Raw genomic sequence first — 22,157 nt, forward strand, 5'->3', positions numbered from 1 at the left:
TCCCAACCCAACCCAGTCTGTGATTCAATGCACAGGGCTGTGCCTGCTGTGAGCAAACCACTTCTGTGTCCACCCCTGAAGCTGCTGTGGTGTGTTCATGTGCTCAGTGCACAAATATGCTGGAAACCAGACTCACTCAGCCTGAGCTTTGACCACGAGGTGGCATTCTCTGAGCTTTTTTTTGCTAAGGAGGAGTAGAACTTGCCATCTCTAATAATAACAATAATAATTAAGGGGGGGAAGAAAGCCTCAAACCCTCCCTGTATTTTCTGAAGTCTGTGACAAAGCAAGATTTGTGAGGAGGCTGCTCCTGCTCTTGCAAAACAATGGTGCTGCTTTCCGAGAGCTGCAAGGGAGACTGAGGGTCAAGTCCCTTTAAAAAAAAAAAGTGAAATACAGTATTGTGCATCTTGAAATCTGAAACCAAGAAACAGAAGTGCAAGGGAAACAAGGGGGAAAGTCTTGCAATTCCTGAGGACAACTGTTGCAAGTGGAGTTTTAAGGAATACAACCTACATATATACATTTAAAGGTCATTGAATGGCTTTTGTGCAGAAACCTGTGAAATAAGGGAGCCTTGGAAGAAGAGATTTCTTTTTCTCCTCCTCTCTGGATATAATGGCCATTGCAAAGCAAAGCATCTTGAGATTTGGCTTCAAATGTCTCTTCCTAGCAATTTTTACGCTCACCTGTGATGGACACGGCGGGAAGAGGGAGAACGGGGGTCCTGCCTGCTACGGAGGGTTTGATCTGTATTTCATTCTGGACAAGTAAGTCAGCTCTACTTTGTTCCTTTTCAAAGAGATCTTTCTCCAGGCATAAGCTGGAACAGCTTATACTGATACCGAGGAGGTTTTCCTTGGATTTTGGCTCAGTAGAAGTCACTGTGTCCCCAAGGGACCTGTGAACCTCCCGACTGCTTGCTTTGTTTTTGTTGTGGTGACTTCTTCGGTAGGTCCAGGGCATAAATCCCGCTGTGCTCTGTAAATCACACCAGATCAGTTCTGCTGATGGGGGGCTTTGTTGTGCCCTCGACCCTGTCCTTTCCCAGAGCAGTGGGAGAAGGGCAGCACCCTGGTCCCCTCTGGCTCCCCATGAGCTGTGAGGGTCGAGGCTCGCAGCACAGCAGGGGTTGCAGGGTTATTCTTGCAGACATGAATTAATTCCATAGCTGAGAATGTGGAGGAAGCACTGGCCTGCCTGAAGCTCTGCTCCTGTTCCCCAGGTACCTTCCAGAGCAGCAACTGCAGGTAAAAACCAGCTCTGAGAGGGGTCACTGTCCCTGAGGGGCTCAATTCGGCTGTTGTGGTGCAGAACAGCTCCAGTGCCTCATTTAAAGAGAGCTTTGTTTTCTCAGCTGAGTCACACTTTCTTTGTTTCTTCTTAATCAAATGCATATTTTGACTGTAACTGCTGAAGATAACTTCCTACCTCACTTTTTCATCACTAATTGTGGCAGTGTCATCTCCTTGGCACTCCAAGTGTGCCTCTTTTTTCAGATGGGGACGGAGCGATGTGAAATTGTGCTGAGCTTTGGAAAGCTTCATTCAAAAAAAAAAAAAACCAAAAAACCCAACAAAAAAGACAATAATAAAAAAACCCCTAGCTAAAATGATTGTCCTAATTTTCTGGATTAAGAATAATCAACTTGAACCAAAAGTTTGGAAATACTGGAGATTCTGCCTGCCAGAGCCATGGCATTGACATTATTAACCATAAATTTCAGAGACAGGAAAGTATTTGCAAGTTGCCAAAAGCGCAGATGAAGCTTTTTGCCTGATCCTCTGGAGTGCTTTGCAGTAGCTCCCACATTCCTTTAGTATAAATGACTTGGAATTACATAACCTTTTATTACAAAATACTGGGTAAAATGTAAGATTGAGACACTGGCTCTTTCACTGTGCCAGTTGTCCCTAATGCTCCAGGGGATAGATTTTTTAAGTCATTTCTTTTATTCACTGGAAAGATCTACCTTGGTCGTGCATTTTGGTGCTCTGGCTGTTCAGTTATCAGTTGAAATATCTCTATTGTATGGAAAGAAAACCAAACCCAAACAAATCCAGAGCATGATTTGTACTGCAGGGAGCTTTTGCAAACTGCATTTCCTTGGAAGTTGAAGCAGGATTGAAGGTTTTATCAAATCTGATGGATGTGCTGTGTTATTCCTCTGAGCTAATGGAACTTTAGCAGGCACTTAATTCAAGTCCTGTGCTGTCCCCTTCCTAAAATCCGTGACTTTGTAGCCTCGCTCAAGGGATTATGGATTTGGGTGGAAACTGAAGCCTTGGCACAAAGTTTAAAGCAGGCAGGCTGTCCTCAGTGTATCAAGGTATCCAACAAAAATCCTGCTTTGACAGCTGCAGAATTCCTGTTTCTTGGATTTTTCTGGTGCAGAAATGCACCAGATCTGCTGTAATAATGTCCTTGGTGTCCAGTGGCATTTGGAGGAGTGTTGTGCTGTTTCAGCTGTTGGGGAGTACAATGTGCCATGGACCTGGTTGTTTAACCTCTGATGAGAGGTCAGTGATCCCTTGTCCTTTATCTTTAAAACTTTGATAGACTCACAGAATGGTTTGAGTTGGAAGGGTCCTCAAAGATCATCTCATTCCACCCCCCTGCCATGGGCAGGGAACCTTCCACAGACAGTTCACTTCTCAGAGGCCAAGCTGAATTTCCAAAAGAGCTGAGTCTTATTTAGCCTGGATTTTCTACCTTCTGCTTATCTAGAGAATGTTTTCCAAAATGCTGCTGAAGTCCTGAATGCAGAGAGAAGTGATGCCTGTAGAGGCCTTCAGGCAAAGTATGAAGTGATAATAGTGGATTCAGAAGTCACTGGTTTTCTTTGAAATAGGTCTAGAAATGATTACAGACTATTGAAAGTGATAAAGGACTCCGAAGCAGAAGAGATTTAGACTCTTAAGCCTGAAATGTAATTTCTGTGGTGGAAGGAAGCCATGAAAATATTAAGCAACCTCCTTTCTGGGATCAAAGGAGTGACATAAAAACAACAAACACGGGCTGGAAGCCACTGGTGCAGGAGCCCCGAGCTGACCCTGTGCCTGGGTGGATTTAGTGACTCCTTGAGTGCCTCCAGTGCCCTGCTGGGAGGAGCTCGTGGGACACGTGCCAGGCTCTGCACTGGACCCAGTCCTGGTCACAGCTGGCTCTCAATCCCAGTGCTGGCCACAAGAAGCCCCTTCAGAGTGACCGTGTAACCCAGGCTGCTCTCCTGGAGTGATGCTCCAGCTCCCTGCACTGTTCTCCTCAGGAGACTCCTGCAAACCCGTGGAGCGAACTCCTGAAGGCAAACCAGGTCTCCTCAGGTGTCTGAGGGCAGCTGGAGACACAACCCCCTGCACGTGGCACGCTCAGAGGACCTGCAGCAAAGCTCCCATTTCTCACGATCAGGAAGGGGAAGAAAATTAGGACTCAGCCACTCAGAAGTAATGCTGCACAGCCTCAGCGTGCCTGTACCAGAACCAAACCCACAGCTGTGCCTGCTGGGTCCAACCCCCTCCTCCCTGTGCGTGTCCCTCATCATCCCGGGGCTCTCACACCCCCGAGGCAGCAGCAGAGGCCTCTCCTGCTGGGACCACTGGACCTCAGGCTGGCAGAGTTATACTAAAGACATGGACCTGCTGGAGCCAGTTTAGAGGAAACCACGGAGCTGCTCCGAGGGCTGGAGCCCCTCTGCTCTGGAGCCAGGCTGGGAGAGCTGGGGGGGTTCACCTGGAGAAGAGAAGGGTCCAGGGAGACCTGAGAGCCCCTTCCAGGCCCTGAAGGGGACTTATAAAAAGGAGGGAGAGGGAGTTTTTATGAAGGCAGAGAGTGACAGGACAAGAGGGAATGGTTTAAAACTGATAGAGAACAGGTTTAGATTAGATGTTAGAAAGAAATCCTTCCCTGGGAGGGTGGGGAGGCCCTGGCACAGGTTACCCAGAGAAGCTGTGGCTCCCCCATCCCTGGGAGTGTCCAAGGCCAGGTTGGACGGGGCTTGGAGCAACCTGGGCTAGTGGAAGGTGTCCCTGCCCATGGCAGGGGGTGGGACTGGATAAGCTTTAAGGTCCTTCCAACCCAAACCAGTCTGTGATTCTGTGATTCCAGAAGTGATGCAGGCTCCCTGGAGAACAGCAGTTTGGGTTGAGCCAGCTCCTTGCCAAGTAAAACTGAAGCTGTCACGCTGCTGTGGGTGCAGTGCTCCAACTTTGGAGGAAAGCACAGTTTGCCAGCTCTCTCCAGAACCATTGCCTGACATGCAACAAATTCCACAGGACAAAAATCCTGTCACACACACAAACACTTAACTCTGAGCTGAAGGAACTGTATTCACATGAACTAAGGCTGGATTAATCCTTTTTTTCTTGTCCTTTGATTGCAAAATCTCAAACTGTGGCTATTTTCTCAGTTTAATCTCAAGCTGTTTGCTCCTTAGAGTACAGATATGTGCTATTTGATATTTAGAGTACAGTTATGTGCTATTTGATCTTCAGGTTCTATGTGGGATCAAATCACACCTCAAAGTGCAGGTATTACCAATATGAGCCCAGTGTTGTGGCAGGTAGACTTGGCTTATCTTGAGAGAGCTGGCCCAAGAAGGCCTGTCCTCTTGTGTTCCTGTGGTGCTGAGGGGGTTCATGGATTGAGGCTCCCATAGGCAGGAGTTGGTGCCAAGAATTTACAGCCAGATGTGAGCTAAGACACAGGGCCTTCATTAAGGAGGAAGAATGAGGAAGCAGTGAGATGTTGCTAAAAGAACAAACATTTGTTTTTGCTGATGTTGTCCAGTTATTCTAAAAATATCCTCCATGTGACTAATTAATGGTGACTGTGTCCACCCCCTAATTGACATGGTACCCAGTGCTGTTGTGTGGAAACCCTGCACAAGCACAGCTGGAACATGTAGAGGCAGCTCCCAGATAATCCATTTGCAGGTAGGGAGGAAGGAATGACAGCTGAGCCTTCTCAGTAACCCTTTGCTGTAGCCTCTGTGTGTCACAGGGATTATTTCCTGTGCTCTTGCCTGTGGTGTGCAAATAATGGGGAATTTATCCCCATGTGCAGAAAACACACAGGGAACTGTACGTGTGTGAAAGAAAACTTGGCTCCAAGAGATCCCTGGCAAAATGAAGCAAGTAATCCAAGCTGCTTCCTGAGATCCCTTGGTTACCCAGCCAGACAGGGAGTCTGTTTTTAATGGGTTGTATTGCAGTGAAACTCCTGCTCTAGAGGAGCTGGTGGTTGTTTCTTTGACTGTAGCTCGAGCAGCTGTAGTTACCACGACTGCAGTGGGACTGTGTCCAGGTTTACACTCAGAGTGGAAGATACAGGGACCGTGGTGGGATGGAAACACCAGGCAGGGAGCCCGACCCACAGGAGCTGCTCCTTCCCCTGGGAAACGTGAGCCCTCCAGCACAGGAGCTCCCAGAGCTGGGGCACGTTGTACCTGCTCTCATCAGCAAACACAGGCCTTTGGGAGGGAACGGTGACACGGAGTGTCTGCAGGAATGGAATCATGGAATGGTTTGGTTGGGAGGGACCTTAAAGCTCATCCCTTCCACCCCCTGTCATGGGTAGGGACACCTTCCACTATCCCAGGTTGCTCCAAGCCCTGTCCAACCTGGCCTTGGACACACCCAGGGGTGAAGAGTCCACAACCTCTCTGGGCAGTAGATTGAAAACCATCTCTGATCTTCGCTGACCTGGTCAGTGACTCCCTGATTGTTTTTCCAGGATCACAGGCCTGAATCCAGAGCAATGGATGCATTTTTTTTTTTATGGTAGGGCTCAAGGATGCGGAGGGATAGTTTATCTCTGTGTTACCATCAGGGCTGAGGGAGCCAGGGAGGCAGGGTGCAGGAATTCCTGCATTCTTGTGTCTTTTTACTTGTTGCCTGAAGGAACCTCATTAACTCCTAAGTCTGCTGAGGGCTTGCAATTGCAATGAACCAAGTTAATGTGTGAAATCCTTGCCAGTCAGGACCTGTGGATGTGCTTTTTACCCAGTGGAGCATCTTAGGTAACCATTCCTTGGTAAAAGGGATGAGTAAGAGCTCCCTGAGAGCCAGGATTAAGTGTGTGCCTGCACACTCTGCACTTCATCGACAGCTTGAGGTAAATTAAGTCCATGGTTACTTGTTTATTAGTTGGGTTTTTGCATATCCCCTGCCAGCCAGGAAGAGAAGAATGTTCTTGGCCTGTGACTGGGTTTAGAGGCTTGTCCTGCTCTGCTCTGGATCCTTAAAGACCCTGTGACCTCAGGAGTTTGGCAGTGTCTCTGGTGAGCTGTCTCGTGTGAAGTGTGGCACAAGATAATAGTGTTTCCTCAAAGAATTGCATCACCTCTCCAAGGTCTCTGTGCTATGCAGGGTTTTCAAAATTCCTCCTGAATTATTTGGAAAGACAAAGGAGACTTTTTGGCTCGCTTGTGTTGTTTATAAAGAGCTCGATAGACAGATAATGCACAACTTCTTAGGTAAATGCCACCTCTGAGAGCCACGAGACTTCTTGGAGTTAGTCCAAAACCAAGGAAGTTTAAGGAGATTTTGGATCAACATCAGCCTCTGAACCAGGTGTCTTTATGTCCTTCTGTCAGCTGCAGAGCACGTAACTCATGTGGGGGCTTGGTTTGTGTGTGGGCTTGATTCTGTGATTCCTCTAGTTTGTGAACCAAATAAACCCACAGGTATTCTGAGAAGGTGAGAAGGTGCAGTGACAGAAATGGAAAAATGGAGTCTAAAAAGTGCATGAAAGACAAACTCTGAAGAGGTTTGAGTTGCTGCAGCTCTGGGCTCTGGGGCACCTTGTCCCAGGGAGCAGGAGGAAAGCACCTGCTGGAGGAAGGGCTTTGAGCAGAGTGTGGCTCTGCTGGCTGGGACCACGGAGCCGTGTGGAGAGTCTCTCTCAACACTTGCATTCAGTTGAGATGTACAAAATGCCAGCACAGTTGACCACAGAATGTATCATTCTCTTGTTAAAGAGAACGGTTTACTTAGGCTTAACTTCCGTTTATTGGGCTCTTCTCCAGAAGAGAATTTGGCACCCTCACCACGAGCCTTTTCCTAAACTGCAAGTTTATAGCATCAATCATTCAGCTGTGAAATGTTGGCTCACTGATCATCTTGTTTCTTTTGGGAGTATGAAGAGACAGCTATTTTAAATTTGGCATTTCTTATCTTACAATTGGCTTTAGAAACACTTGTCCTACCCAGGGCCCTTGGCCTCCCTCAGGAGGGGCTTTACAGGTGACAAGTGTCTTTTGCTGTGTGGCTGCTGAACGACACAGCTCAGACTGTGCAGGTGGACACTGTAAGGTAATGCTGGTTTTGCAAACTTTCTGTTGGCTGCAAAAAGGTTCATTTTATTGGTTTTGTCCATTTTATGCCAAGTGAAGACTGTAAGAAGTCTGAAGTTGTTTCAGAAGATGCATTTTGTGTATAAAGGGAGTACTTTTTCCTCAGTGCAGACCTGGGCATTCCCAGCCCCTGACACCTGGGCTCAACTAGAGAGAGAAATGAACCCCCAGAGCCTGAGCTGTTTGGCCACAGGTGGGAATTTGCTGTGCAGGGAGGAACAATGTGTGGTCAGCAGAAGCCTGAGCCTTCCTTTTGGGACCCTGTCACAGCTTGCTCTGGTAGAGCTGAGGAATAAATGGATTGTAGACTATTCCAGTTGCCCCAGTTCAGTGCCTTGGGACCTGAAAGCAGAAAATATCCTCCTTTGGTGGATACAGAGGGTTTGGGTTTATGATTTTGCAGTGCTAAGAAGTTTTCCTAAAACGGGTGTTCAACATTCTGCTGCTCCTGAACTTCAGGTTGTTCCTCATGTGTATTCACAGATGAGGTTTCATGGAAAAATATCCATAACTTGTGTTTCAGAGGGCATAAAGATGGGACTGTTGGCAGGGGAGCAGAGTGAGGATGATGAAGGGAAGGAGGTGCAGCAGCAGCTGAAGCTGTACTTGTGTGAAGAATTAAAAAGCACTGCTTACCTGCAAAAACTGCCCAGGTAACAAGGCCAGCAGAACAAGAGTTGCAAAGGCAAAGACTTCACAGGATATGCTGTTCACTTCCTGACTGGCACATCATTGAACTGAGGGTCAGTTCTGAGTTTTAAGCTTTATTCTGGCAAATGCTCTTTTCAAGAGTGCCCGACTGCAGAGCCATGGGCAGCCTCTGGTGTGATGACCTGCCTGGATCCTCTGTGGCTGGATCCCTTCCCAGCTGCCTGGCTCCAATGGGCATTTTAAGGGATGATCAACTTCTGTCAGAGAGGAGGAAACAACCCAACTTTTGAAGGCTGATGGAGCTCCCAGGGCAGTGTCCTGCCAGTGTTTTCCCTGAACAGGAGGCGCTTGTCTCACCTGATGGCTGGAGAAGGTTGGGGAGGGGCTGCTTGAGGAAGGTTCCCAGCTTCACATGTCTGGTATCAGATGGTTCAGGAGATGTGTGGAACTTCACTGAGGTGTGTTTTTTGAGAGGTGGGAATATGGTCTAAACAAGATACATTTCACTGAGGTAAGGACTAATTGTGGTTAACGAAGCCTTGGCTTTACATGTCTTCTGGAGGCTGATGTGACCTTGCTTTAAAGTCAAGTGTTTCTTTTATGCCTCACCATATAAAGACAATAAATACTGATTTTCCAGGCCAGTTCTAGGAAATTACTTGTGCTATTTGGCATTGTTGGGACTGGAGTGTCTGTTGTATTCAATGTCTCAGAGTTATTCCATAGATCCCAGGGCAATTTGCTCCTGGGGTTGGGATTTGTGTGTCTCTCTCTGTTCTATCAGTTTGCAGTTTGGATGCAATGGGAGTTAAGTTCCTTGTTGGAGAGCAAGTCCTGATGTACCTTACTCTTCATCAGTTATGACACCAATTTTCCCACTGTCTGTGGTTTAATTAGTTGATCAAGACCTTTGCTGTTTTGGTGCTCTTTGATGCACATTTGTGTGTAGAACAAGTCATGATTTCAGGTCCTGGTGTGATGGAAGACAGCCAGCAAGAAATTTAGCACTGTTAGCAGTTCTTATGATCACTGAGCTCTGCCATCTGTCCCACAGCCCTGCACAAAACAGGGTGACTGGAAGGGGACCTTTGAAGAGGGATTTTGGTAACGAGGCCTTTGGGCAATGAGCACTGGGGAGTTCACAGTTCATCCAGATGGACCAGATGCTCTTGTCCCTGTGCAAAGGTCCTCACTGCACGTTGTGTTTGGACAGACTGGGGTCACACAGAGGAAGAACAGATATCCTGGAGCAAGAGGGCAAAGCCAAGGCTGCACTGAATGGCTGTAAAGGAACACGAGGTGTGGGGGAACGGGGGAGGAATGTGTGTGACCCCACAGCAGGTCTGAGTGCTGGCTGTGCCTCCAGCACTGAGCTCCTGCTCTGGGCAGCCAGGCTGGGGGAGCAGGGCATGGGGAAACCCATTCCTGGCTCTGCATTTGCTCCCTGAGATCTGAGGTAGGACAGGGCAGGGCAGGTCCCTTTTCTTCCTGTGAAGTGAAAAACCATCACCTGAAATGTTCATCTTTTCTTCCTCAGGCTGCAGATCAATGAGGTTTCTGTTAAGGCTGGAATGGTTATTTCCCCTATAAATATTTCTAATTGTAGTCAATGAATTAAGTAAGTGATGACACTTTTATTTTCCAACTCTAGGAAGGATTTTTTTTTCCAATATTAATATTCCAGTGTTCATGGAAGTGTTTATGCTAGAAGGGGCATTTAGTGCTGAAAGATTCTGATTAACCTAATTTTTCCTAGTTCTTACAACATAAAGAAGAATAATCCAATCCCATTATAGCCCATAGTTCATCCTCTGGAGGAGCAAAATTAGTTTGTTTTGTCTTTAACTGAGGTGTGAAAGAATTAACCAGAACAGTTGAGACGTGGACTAAGGTGTTTTGCTTTTCATAGTGTCTGGCACAGTGGAAACACAAGAGAAGTTTAATAATCTGTTCCTCCAACTGTGTGTTATTCTCAGAATACACTTGAGCTGAAAGCTCTGTGTAATGGTTTGGAAGTGAGTGGGTGGAATTAATCTAAAACACTTCAGAGAGAAGGTCTTCACTCACACAGGGTTTGTTTGGTTAAGGCTGTGTTAAGGTCCAGCCTAACTGCCATGTGTTATTGCCAGGGGTAGCCTCAAACCCTTGTATGGAATGGGAATTATTCTTGCTTTTCAAAGTGGGAAATGTCATTTACAGTTCAATCTCTCCTTACAGGAAGAATATGGGCAGTGAGTGGTAAACAAAATAAAGGCAAGTGCTTGGCTGAGCAAGGTGTGACAGGACACAGGGCTGGGAAAGCTACAATAGCAGCAGTTAAACTAATCTGACCTGTAATCCTTGTCTCCCTAGGTCAGGAAGTGTCCTGCACCACTGGAATGAGATCTATCACTTTGTGGAGCACTTGGCCCGCAAGTTCATCAGGTGAGAAGAGCTGCAGGGCCGGGGTGGGCAGGGGGACCAGTGGCTCCCAGTTCAGCTGAGCTGCTTTCCACTGGGGGTGGAAGGAGGGTTCTTAATGCTTTTCTCAGGCCATCCCAATGGCTGCTTTTCCCCAGATTTCTGTCACATGGGAAATAGGAGGAGATAAGCTGATTGTTCCCTCTATTCCTGCCTGCCTGGATTGAATCTTGTCTCTGTGGGGAAGGAGTTCTCCTGTTTGAGATGCTCCTGAGGCACACAGGTTTGGGTCTGCAGGGAGGGGCCTGTGGCTGTAGCTTTCAGGCTCTGAATGACTTGAGACCTCATGGAGAATCCCTCAGGACATGGAATGTGTTATGATAAACACAATTAGCCTTCCCTCATCTCCCTGATGATTCCAGGATGCATTTAAGCCTTTCTTGCTTCAGCAATCCCAAGGTTGTGATGCAAGTGCTCTTTACAGGGGTGGTTTGTCCTGACTGGGAAGGCCCAGGGAAAAGCACCTTCTCCTGTTAGTTACAACTGAGAGAGCAGAGTGTCCTGTGTGCTTGGGGTTACAGACACAGGAACCTCTGCACCAACAAATTAATGTACTTCTTTTCTCTCCTCCAGCCCTCAGCTGAGGATGTCCTTCATTGTTTTTTCAACTAGAGGGACAATTCTAATGAGGTTAACAGAAGACAGGTAAGAAGAGGTTTAAAGGTGCACAGAACCTTTTGTGTCCCTTCACCTTCCTTGCTCAACGATTCCCAGTGCACTGTGAACAGAGTTGTGACACCTTTGTGCTTCTCAATTTAATTGTTTGAACCACCTGCCCATTTTCATATCCTAGAATACATTAAGGGCTCTCAAGGCAGAGGTTGGCTTCTTAAATTCAACTTCTAAATGTCTTTTCTGTCAGCTCTTGGGGTTTTAGCTCAGACTGGATTCATTGAGGGAGCTGCATTCCACAGAGACTCAGGCTTTTGTCGGAGAACAAGAGGCTTGTTGCCTGTGAAACATCCCTTGGGAGTTTCTTCTGCAAACAAATAGGTGAAACTCCCTTCCCATAAAAACAGACTTGAAAGCCAGAGGTGACTCCCACACTCTTGAGGTGGAGGGGAATGTGATTTCCTCAGAGGTCTGAAGGGATATTACAGACAAACAGTGTTTGGGATGGATTGCAAGGGGCTGTATTTTTTGGCAATGGCAGTTTGATTGCCATGTTTCTGAAGCGTGTTCCTGTCACCCCTTTGTAGATCCCCAAGTTAATCCCAGTAAAATCTGTGGGATGGAGTTTTTTATTTTACTCTGACTTCAAGGAGAGTTGGATGAGGTCCTTAAATCGCTCTCGCTTCCTCTGTTAACTTCATTGCCACGTGGAGCAGAAATATATGTAACACATGTGTAGGGTGTATAAGTCAGCATGTGTTTTACATATTGGATGTCTGAAATCACATACCAGAGCAGCTCCCATGGAGGAACAGGGAGGAAACTGGCTGCCTTCCTACAGAGCAGTGCACATACACCCCAGCCTTGCAAATGCCATTAACCCCAGCCAGCCTAAGCAGCCCTTCCTTGCCACTTACTGCAACAATAAGGATAAAGAGAATAAACCATATTTGACTGGGTGCCAGCAGTAAACCTGTTCCCTGTCCCTTGCTGTGTCCCACCCCCTGAACACTCCCTGCTGCAGAGATACCTCATCTGCTAAGGCTCTGAACTAAGAGACTGAAGTGTTCCCCATGTGGAAATGTATTCCATATTTATCCAGCTGCCCTGGAAATGTTGACTGGGAACAGGATATTGATATGGTATTAGTCTAAAAGCCAGCTGACTGCAGAGCTGCTGGTTTTTATTGGGGGACAGACAAACAAGGTGTTTGTTTCTCGCTGGCCTTTCTAAATGGGGAAGGTGGAGTGGTGGGAAAACCTCCTCTGCCTTGTCTGTGCCTCTGTGTGGTGTATCAGCCTCTGAATGTGAAGATTGAGGGTGCTGAGCATCCCTTTTTGGAAAAACTCTGTGTGTCTGATGGGACTGGACTGACATGTTCTAAACACCTGTGCTGTGTATTTGAAAATGTCAGTTCACCTTTGAAAAATGGTGATCACAGGAAATGCTCCATTTCATATTCAGCTTTGGCTTGGTGTGTGTATGGGTAGCTGAGAGGAGGAAATCTCTGCCACTAGTCCACCTATGGCAGTGTCTAACCAGTGTCTAACTGGTTTGGGAATCACAGGTACAGAATGAGTTCTCGAAAGTTTGACAATTCAGCCTGTTGCAAAAGCAGACAGTCTTTTTTTTTCTCCCTGAGGGAGTCACTGCTGTGCTGACTGAACAGTGTTAATGCCCTGCTGCAATCAGCCTCACCACGGAGCTCCAGAGTGTGTGACCACACAGTCTGGGGTTTCTGAAGTAGTTAAAAAGTGCAGGGACAAAGCTGACTTCTGGCATGTCCATGTGGTCCTGCCTGCAGTGACTTCATCCCTTTCCCATGAAGATTGTGGAGTTTGCTGAGATACACCCCACACACTGCAGGGTGTTATCTTGTGTTAAAGACTTCTGGCCTGTGCTTGGCTCCCAGAGTTTGGTGTCTGCCACTCAGGGGAACAGCAGATGACTGTCTGCCCCAGATACCTTGCAGCTGATCTCACTGTGCCTGGGATTCCTGAAAAGAATTCAAACACATCCCCTGAGTCATAATGAGCCATTGGGAAAGGCTTCAATCTTCGAGTCAGTTTGAACAGGAACTGAAGGTGTAATGGCCAAACAAACCGGGCTGTTTGATTATGTTTGTTTAGTCAAGTCAGCAAACACAGTGAGGAAAGTGAGCCAGGTGAGTCAGCTGCTGAGTTTGACCAGGGAGCATTTATTTAGGAAGAAATGTATGAAATGTTTGGATATGAGGAGATGCTGCTTCTTGTGAGGCTTTCCCCAGGCTGTGGGAACACCGGGAGCACAACTACTCTGTTTCCCACATCCTTGGAGAGGTATCTACCCAGACTTGACCTATGTAAACATTGGGTTAACTCCTTTTTTCCCCCTCTCTGTATTTGGCTCTGCCATGCATGTCCTCCCCTGGATATCAGCTGCCCAGGAACTGGATCTCGGATCTGACAGTGTCTGCATTCCTTTCAGGGAGCAGATTCGCCAGGGCCTGGAGGAGCTGCAGAAGGTGCTGCCGGGTGGAGACACGTACATGCACGAGGGATTTGAAAGGGTAACTAAGTGCAGGCTGTGATGCCTCAAACTGTGTCTGCTGCCCCTCAGGAAATGTAACCAGAGGAATCTGGCCAATAACTCCCTGGTGGGTGAGTGGGACAAGGCCACAGGTACAGTGAGGTGTGAGTGGGCAGTGCTGGAGCTGGGACACGGGAGATGCAAACTCCACCAGTTACCTTTATTTCTGCCCTCAGCTTTCAGGGAGGAGCTGTGTGGCAATGGATGTATGGAAAAAGTCCTGCCAAAAATGGACTGATGAATCAGAAGTTTTTAATGTTGTTTAAACTCATGTTAAGAGGGCTCTTTACAGAGCCACTGCGTTTCCCCTATACCTCCACTGTAAATCCCTTATCTCTCGGGCAGGAGTGTCCTGGGAAGATGTCCCAAGGTGTTCCCATTGGTCCTTTGTTAACCTCTGCCTTATTGGCTGTAAACCCTTTACCTTGATTGTGACCCCTCACCTGTGATTGGTCCCCAAGGGCTATATATAGCCCCCTCCCACAATAAACTCTCTCTTTTGTCCTCTCTCCCCTGGTGCTCTGGTGAGTGCTCCGTCTTGGGGTCACCCGGCCACGTGGTGGGGGGAGGGTGGAAGGGCATACTCCTTCCAGGTAATGGACTGAAACGAGGCCTGAAGGATCTCCCCCATCCAAATCATCTACCGTTAGAGCTGCCTTTTCAGTTTAGGACAAGGCAGAAGGCTTTGGCATTGCAATCCCACGTGTTCCTGAAGGGTGGGAAGCTGTCAATCCTGCCTAGAGTAGCCCTGTTAGAGCTGGGTGGGGGCTGAGGCCATGGCTCCAACCTGTTGTCACTGGTGGCCAAATAATGCTGTGCAGACGTTATTTCTGCTCTGACCTTCTTCTGGATAGATTTTTTAATATATTTTACAAGCTCAGGAGTCTCTCTAAACCTGAACTCCTGCACTCCTTCCCACTTCTGTCCTACACATGTATTTGGGAGGACTTTGAACCTGTTGAAAATGCTGAACTGTCCTTGTTCACATTGAAATGTGAGCACACAGCAGAAATTCAGGTGGCCTGACAGACACTTGGGTTTGTTTGCAATTGGAGTCATTGATCTGGAGGTGCTGGGGAATATTTATTATTGGGCCTGGGATGTTTCTCAGGGAGGAAGGTGAACGGGATTTTCAGAGAGCAGAACAGTGGGAGACAATGTTAGTGTTGGCCTTAGGGTTGGTTTGACTGAGCTGTGCTTTGATAAGACCTTGAAGTCAAACCCACAGGCAAGAGCCCTGTTCTGGGAAGGGTTCAGATGTCTGAGAGCAGAGATCATGTGTGAACTGCAAGTCCTCACTGCCATCTTCCCTTTCCTTCTGGTGCAGGAGTAGATGCCCACAAAGTATTATTATTGATTTATTACTAATAATCTTCTGATTTCATTTCAGGCAAGTGAACAGATTTACTACGAAAACGTTCACGGTGAGAGACTTTTCTTGATCCATTGAATGTTTTTTTTTCTTTTTTTGATATAACTTTAACAGATTTTAAATGCAGCTTCACTGTGGGGAGGGTGGGGGTGGCTGCTGCTCTTACAGGAATGCAATGCTGGTCAGTGTAGTGTTCCTGAAAGGGACAAAGACCTGGTGGAGCTCTAAGGAGCCAGAGCTGGAATGAAAGTGTTTCAGGCCAAAAGTGAGAAGCCAGCCTGGCTAAACTGCCCACTCTTACCAAAACTGTCTTTGTTCCTTTTGTTTGAGGACTCAGGCAGACATTTCTTCTTCCTTCTCAAAGATAAGGATGTGGAGAAGCTGTTAAATAAAACATTTTTTAATAAGCAATTATTAAAACCATCAGTAATTGCAGACAATTGCAAAAATGTTTGTCCTTACCTGTAATTAATGTAAAATCTTTCTGCACTGCAAAGCCTGAAGTGTGAATATAAATATTGCTTCAGAAACCAAAAGACAGACAACCAGATGTTTGAGTACAAAGCCAGGCCTAATGGTCTCACAGGGCTACTCATGAGTAAGAGGAAGTCGTGGTTAAGTCCACACAGCTTTGGGACTCACCTGTAAAATATGCCTGCAGGAAAATGGAATAGCTGGAACAGCTCAGTCTGGGATTGATGATGCTGTTGCATGCTGGTGTACGTATCACATGTAAACTGTTCCCACCACGTGCACGAAGCACTGGACACCTGGGTCCTCCAGCCTGAATGTTGGGCTGTGTTTTAACAGCTCTGTGCTTGTCCCTGCTCCGCTCCAAGGAGGGTTTATCCCACCTGCAGGAGGTCCAAAGGCTCCTGCCATGGTCAATGGAGGGACAAAGGCATCTCTGGAGGTCGTTTGCACTCCCAAATCTCTACCAGAAATGTTCAGTTTTTTCCATGTCCTACAGAAGGAGCCTGAGCACTCGAGTTTGGGATCTGCAAGGGGAATAACCCCACGTGTTGCTCATTGCTTGGCTTCCTTGTTCCATCATTACCACATTGTTGAAAATTGGGGATTTCTAAATAGCACTAAGAAATTTTAGGTATCAGATCTCTGTTCTGCGCTTGAAGAAGTTGCCTGTTTGGAAGGGATGATTACAAGGTTTAATGGTATTGCTGAAATGTTGAAGATTTTAGGCCATTTCCTGCCGTCTCTGTTTAGATCCCAATTGAGCTTTTTATCACAAGCTGAAAAAAACCCCTGTGGATTTCCTGAATTGATAAAATTAATAAAATTATTTTATACAACATATATATTGCATTAATAAAATCAGGAACTAACTAGGAACAAATTGCATTGGGTTTTTTTGATGGCTGCAGCCTAATCTCCTGGTCTGAAAAACTGAAATATTGAGGGGCTGTCAATTGAAACCATTGACACATCAAAAGGGTGGGATATAAAACTGGGATTGAAGGCAGGTGCCTGAGTGAAAAACTGTGGAGAAATTTATGTTTCCTGAAAACCGGTTGGTTGGAGGGAGGGAGGCCATGAGGTTGACAATTGCTGTCTCTGGCCCTTTGGGTGTGCTGAGAGGCCTCTATCAGGATGTTTTCTGAAGAAGTTTGTGTGTTCAGGTTACAGAACCGCCAGTGTCATCATTGCTCTGACGGACGGAGAGCTCCACGAGGACCTGTTTTTCTACTCTGAGAGGGAGGTGAGTGTCTCACACATTTTCAGTCAGGGAGACAGGGAGATGTCTGGGCCTGCTGCTTTGAAGGCAAAAGATAAGGAAAAGCTTTTTCCCTTGTGAAAAAACTCCTACTTTGGTGCTCTTTAGACATGAATCTTAAGGATAACCATTAACAGCAGCAACGCTTCTGACTCATCACAGCTGAGACTGTTCATGGGAAAGGAGAGGGCTTTGAACTTCCAGTTAAAAATAAACACTGGAGGAAGGAATAGTTCACAGCTGAGAAGTTTCAGTATTGACTGGATTGCTCTGGGAAATACCTGGATCTTCTCACTTTCACTTTTCTTCTCTCACAAAAAGTAAAGGCTGCAGAAGGAGGGTGGCTGTTGTTCCTATAAACTTCTGTGACATCAGAAAACCTCTAAGATGATCAAATCCAAAATTTCCGCAGATATTTCCAAGGTTCAAGCACATATTCTCAGCATCCTCATTAAATTAGTGAACTATGCAAGATGTTAGCTAAACAGTAGGGTGAGCATTGAAAGCTTTGCTGCCCTTTGGACAGTCCTCTCCGAAGAGATGAACCGATTTGCACTTGTCAGTCAAGCAAATTAGGATGACCTAAACTTGGAAGATGGTATTTTTGCATGAATTTGTTATGGACAGATTTTTTCCTCTCAGTCTGTCCAAAGCACAGCTTTAAATCCAACAACAACAAAAGGAAAGGTTTTGTAGAGTAAAACCAATACTGCTACAGCACAAACAAATGTCCTGGATCTGCAGTTCCCCTCCTTGCTCTTCATCTCCTTTTCTTCCCTTCTGAAATAAAATACCCACAAGAAAAGCAAGTTTGTTTTTAGAGGTGAATGAACAAGTTGAAAGGTCAGAAGTGTTCCATTTGTTTTGGTTTGGGGAGGAGCAGTTAAGAGCTGGTAGGAGGAGATCCTGAACTCGGCTCTGACTGGGAGCTGCTGCAGTTGTTTGGGCTGAAGCTTCCCAGTGTGAAACTGGGACGAGGCTTTTCTGCTGCAGCACTTTGCTGTGGAACAACTTGAGTTGCTACAGCCTTCTGATACTGTCTGACTTGCTGCCATCTGTTCTGGGAAGGGGTTTTGGTCAGGTCAGGTGTTCTCGTTCTGATGACTTAAATTGTACTTATGCATTCGGAGCATTTGCCTTTTGAATAGTAAATGCAACTTCATCTTCAATGAAATAGCCTGGAAAAATCAAACCTGTGCATGTCCCCCCTTTAGTTTAGGATGCTGTGTAAGCAGTGGGAGTGATACAGTTTTGTAGCAGATGGAATTAAATGTCTCTCACCTATAAATATCATAAGTTCAGGCACACGTGTGAAACAGAAAACAGCAAAGCATTTTAGGTTACTGTTGTACTGGGATGTGCCCTAAATGATGCAAAGAAAATTGATTCAGTCTGTCTGACATCTTTTGGGAAGCTGAAGTCACTCAAGAGGTGAACTAACTAGGTTTAAAAAAAACTACCAAATACCTTGGGATTTGCTTTACTAAACAGTAGCTACTCTAGAAACAGATAAAACCTGAATTTACAGAGTCGGGGAGGAAAGCTTTTAAAACTCTCCTTTGACAAGCTCTCCCTGCTCATTAGACAGAGAAAGACTAAATTTATGATTAAGACCTTTCAGAAACCTGCATCCCATCCCATTTGCATCCATGTCATCCTGCCTTTCCTCGTTCCAGGCGAATCGGTCGCGTGACCTGGGAGCAACAGTGTATTGTGTGGGTGTGAAGGACTTCAACGAGACCCAGGTAAAGAAGGCTCCTGTGTTGTCCGAGGTGCTTGGCAGAGGTGCAGGTTGAACACGGGCACACACTCCTGAATCCCCTTCTCAAGGTTCCCAAGGGGTTTTCCTCTCCTTCTGTCGGCTGTTCGACGATCCGAGGCGCCCACCTGATGTGCTGGGTCTGGTGTTGGGTTTAAGTCCTGCCCAGATACTCTTGGTAATGGTGCAGAAAAACAAAGGAAAAGCCACCTGAAGAAGAGCACCTTGTCTGGCCTGAGGAACAGGCTGAGGGACATCTGTTCCCCACACAACTATTGCCATAGAACTCCTCAGTTTCAATCCAGGTTTCTCTTCAGGGGAAAACTGTGCTGTAAAAAGCAAACACCTTCATTAGTGACAGTAATAATTCACACTGTTTTCCCCTTTGATAGTCTGACTTCTAAATTTGTCTTATGAATGTTGGTATGCCCGTGAATTATATTTCACACACTAACAGCTGACATTTTTCTGACATGAGTGAAACACTTGCACAGCCCCAAAGTGGAGGCTGAAAGACTTTTTCCAGGTTTTCATCTTTCAAAAAAGGAGTCAAATCAAACTTGATTTAGAACAGTCTCCTTCAAACCAAACCCAGAGACTGGTGCAACCCAGAGTAAGTCATAGAAAAAGCAAAGAGGGACTAAAAATGCCAAAGAGACCAGATCTAAAGCAACAGGCCCCAGACAGCTGCTACTTGAAGGCATTTAAATGCTGAAGAAATTAATTGGAATTAGATGACTGTGTCTGAAGTCCCTGAATGGACCAGGAGGAGGACCATGGGGAGTGAGTTGAGGAAACTGTAACCATCCTGGTTTACAGAGGCTTCTGCAGCTCAGCCAACAAGGAATGAGCTGCTTTGCTGCCCTTCTTGGAGCAGGCAGGGGAAAGTTGCCTGGAGTATTTCTCTGGATGCAAACCAGGAGGTTGGCAGCTGGGGAAGTGGGAGTTGTGAGTGACAGGAGCTGGAAAGGTGGAGCCCGTGGGGTTTAGGGAGGAATGTGTGGCTGCTCTGCTGCCTCCAGCTCGCAGTGCTACAGGAAAATCCAGAGAGGCCTTCTGGGCTGGGTTACCTCTGCCAGGGGAGAGAATTACTGGAACAAAGGTTGGCCTTGCAGCAGTAAAACTTGAGTCTGCTCCAGCAGATGCATGGAGAGCTCATTACTGCTGAGTTGGGCTGAGATTTTGGGCTTAACCCTTAGTCTGCCACTGGCAGCCTCACCTGCATGAAGCTCTTTGCAGGTGTTGTCCTGGTTCTCCTTACCTTGCCACCACCTCATGAAGGTCCCTCTTCCTTGTCATGGAGGTTTCTGGATGCTCCCCTGATACCTTTTAACCTCCACTTGGAAAATATCTCCTGAGAGGTCCCTGCTTTCTTCTTTTTGGCTCTTTAATGTTTGAGTGTAGGACCAATAGTCAAACCTCTGCCCTGACAGGGAAGGTGAGTCAGGGCTGTATCTCCAGCTGGGGTATAATTTCATCAAATCACAGCATCTTGAAGGTTGCAAAAGTCCTCCAAGATCAAGTCCAACCTTTGACAGGACACATTTTTATTAGCCTTCTCTAGTGAAAATACTGAATCATTTTGGTTACTTCCCTGGTTTAAATGTGTCCAAGTGTTTTGCTGCCTGAGTTGATGCTGTGGCTGTTTTGGCTGGGGAGTTACTGAGTGGGGTGGTTTACAATCATGTGGGAGACAGCTTTTGCACTAAAGGCTCTGGGCACCACTGAAAGCCACGTGAAGTCTTGCCTTCAAAGTTAAAAGCCCTTTTCTGATCCTTTCTAAAATCAATCAGGCTAAAGAGATTAACTTTTCACTGCTTAATAAACCATAATACACTGGCAATCTACAAGGAGTACTTGAGCATTTGAGGTTTTTATCTGCAAGTGGATGAGTCTGGAGAAGTCTTAATTTGCTGCCTGCTGGCTAATTTATGTCATTCTTTGCATTTCTGTTTTATTTCCTTTCCCTGCTCTGTCAGCTGGCTCGGATTGCCGACAGCAAAGATCATGTCTTCCCAGTGAACGATGGGTTTGAAGCCCTTCAGGGGATCATAGACTCTGTAAGTATTTTTAATCATGTGTTTGCAGTTTGGTTTTCCTGTGTTCACAAGGACCTGCTTGAAAAATCACTTAATCATTTGGTCCAAAGAACTGACCTTTGTTTGTACTAAAACCACTGCTTCGAGGTCAAGTTTATCAACTCTGAGCCCAAAGATGATCTTTGTCCGTCTCCCGTCTTGGTGGGAAGGAACTGAGTGAGTGAAGAGGCACATGGTGACAGTCTGTGAGGTGGCTGCCCCAGGCAGGGACAGCAGGGCTGTGTTGGAGCTCACCCTGTGCCAGGGGTCAGGGCACTCTCAGATCTCCATCCACCCTGTCCCGGGGGCTGTGCTGCTCTGCTCCCTGCTGCAATGGGGGAAGGGATCCTGCTCTGTAGGCCAAAATCCCCAAGCCTCTGCTTTCTGCATTCTGCCTCCTGGCAGATGGGCTGGTCTTCTCCTCCCCAGATCGAGGTTTCCCTATTCCCAATTCCTGGCGTTCCCTGTGGGAACTGGGTGGAGCATTGAAGAGCTGGCCCATTTTGAGTGGCTGGGCTAATTAGGGTGCTTCCCATGGCTACAAAGGATGGGAAATCCGTTTAAGGACACGTGTGTTCTTCATTTTGGAAGAGCTGATAAAACCCAGCTAAAGGTCCGATGTGGAGCTGGGGAGGGAGGTTCACCAGGGGGGTCTCACATTTCTCTGTTTACAGTGGTTACACACTATTTTGACAGTGTCATACCAACCAAAACCATTCCCTCAGCACAGGCTCAGTTCTCCCTGGTGCTCTCACATGGAGATGGAATACAATCCCTTGCTTATTGGTTTTCCTGGCACTGTCTGAGCATGGATCTACTGCCTCAGCTCTCCTGGACAGTCAGGTGTTGCATGTCACTTCAGAAAGCAACAAAACAAGAAGAACCACTTTGCTCCCCAGCCCTGCATTCCCTTTGCAGCTGTTTTTAATGAATTCCAGCAGCAGTTCTGACTCCCTTCCCAGTTATACGGAACAGCCTCCAGGAACCCAATCAAGAACTGCCTCAGCTGAGCTGACTGGTGCAAGATTTCCCAGCCCTGGGAAGGAGGGTCACAGGGAAGTGCAATTGTACAGTAATGAATCCATGACCTGATCACTTGGAGCCTTTGCAGAAAGCTGGGGAGAAGGGAAGTGGTTTTGTGAGTGAAAGGAATGACAGGGAGGACGTTAATGACACTGTAGAATAACAAACAATCTGTAGATTCCTGTTCTAGCTGGAAAATAAGGTCCTTCACTCCTTCTTTTCTTGTCCTTGCCAAAAGCATCCCTGTGTTGGAGCAAACAAAGCATTTGTGGTCACAGGAAAGATGTTAACAATGAAAGGGCCCTGGAAGCTTCTTTCAGTTCCTGTGTAAGAGTTGGCACAGCAAGGATGCTCAGCCCCTGTAGAAGGGATTGATTAGGCTACAACCTGCTGGTTATCACAGGGGGGGCAAAGACCAAATGATGAGCCCGTGGGGCTTAGTGCTTGAATTAACTCTAGAGATGTGAAGACCTGGGTTGGTTTTACACTGCAGGGCTTTGGTGTGACTGCCAGGACTGTTCCCTCCTCCCCTGTCCTCAGGAGCAGGGCTT

At 46.8% G+C, this 22,157-nt stretch overlaps 1 protein-coding gene across 1 annotated transcript in view; it reads left to right on the forward strand.

The window, feature by feature from the left end:
* Positions 1 to 247: 247 nt before the first annotated feature.
* The window catches only part of ANTXR1 (ANTXR cell adhesion molecule 1), a 104,117-nt gene continuing 82,207 nt past the window's right edge, over positions 248 to 22,157 (forward strand). The window contains exons 1-8 of the mRNA XM_027697591.1: positions 248 to 770; positions 10,355 to 10,426; positions 11,036 to 11,107; positions 13,541 to 13,622; positions 15,033 to 15,066; positions 16,652 to 16,731; positions 18,423 to 18,491; positions 20,485 to 20,565. Of these exons, the coding sequence (XP_027553392.1) occupies positions 619 to 770; positions 10,355 to 10,426; positions 11,036 to 11,107; positions 13,541 to 13,622; positions 15,033 to 15,066; positions 16,652 to 16,731; positions 18,423 to 18,491; positions 20,485 to 20,565 (642 nt within the window). The 5' untranslated portion in view covers positions 248 to 618. The remainder of the gene's footprint in view (positions 771 to 10,354; positions 10,427 to 11,035; positions 11,108 to 13,540; positions 13,623 to 15,032; positions 15,067 to 16,651; positions 16,732 to 18,422; positions 18,492 to 20,484; positions 20,566 to 22,157) is intronic.

This window comes from Neopelma chrysocephalum, unplaced genomic scaffold (assembly GCF_003984885.1).
Source record: "Neopelma chrysocephalum unplaced genomic scaffold, ASM398488v2 Primary Assembly neopelma1_120, whole genome shotgun sequence".
Classification (NCBI taxonomy): Eukaryota; Metazoa; Chordata; class Aves; order Passeriformes; family Pipridae; genus Neopelma; species Neopelma chrysocephalum.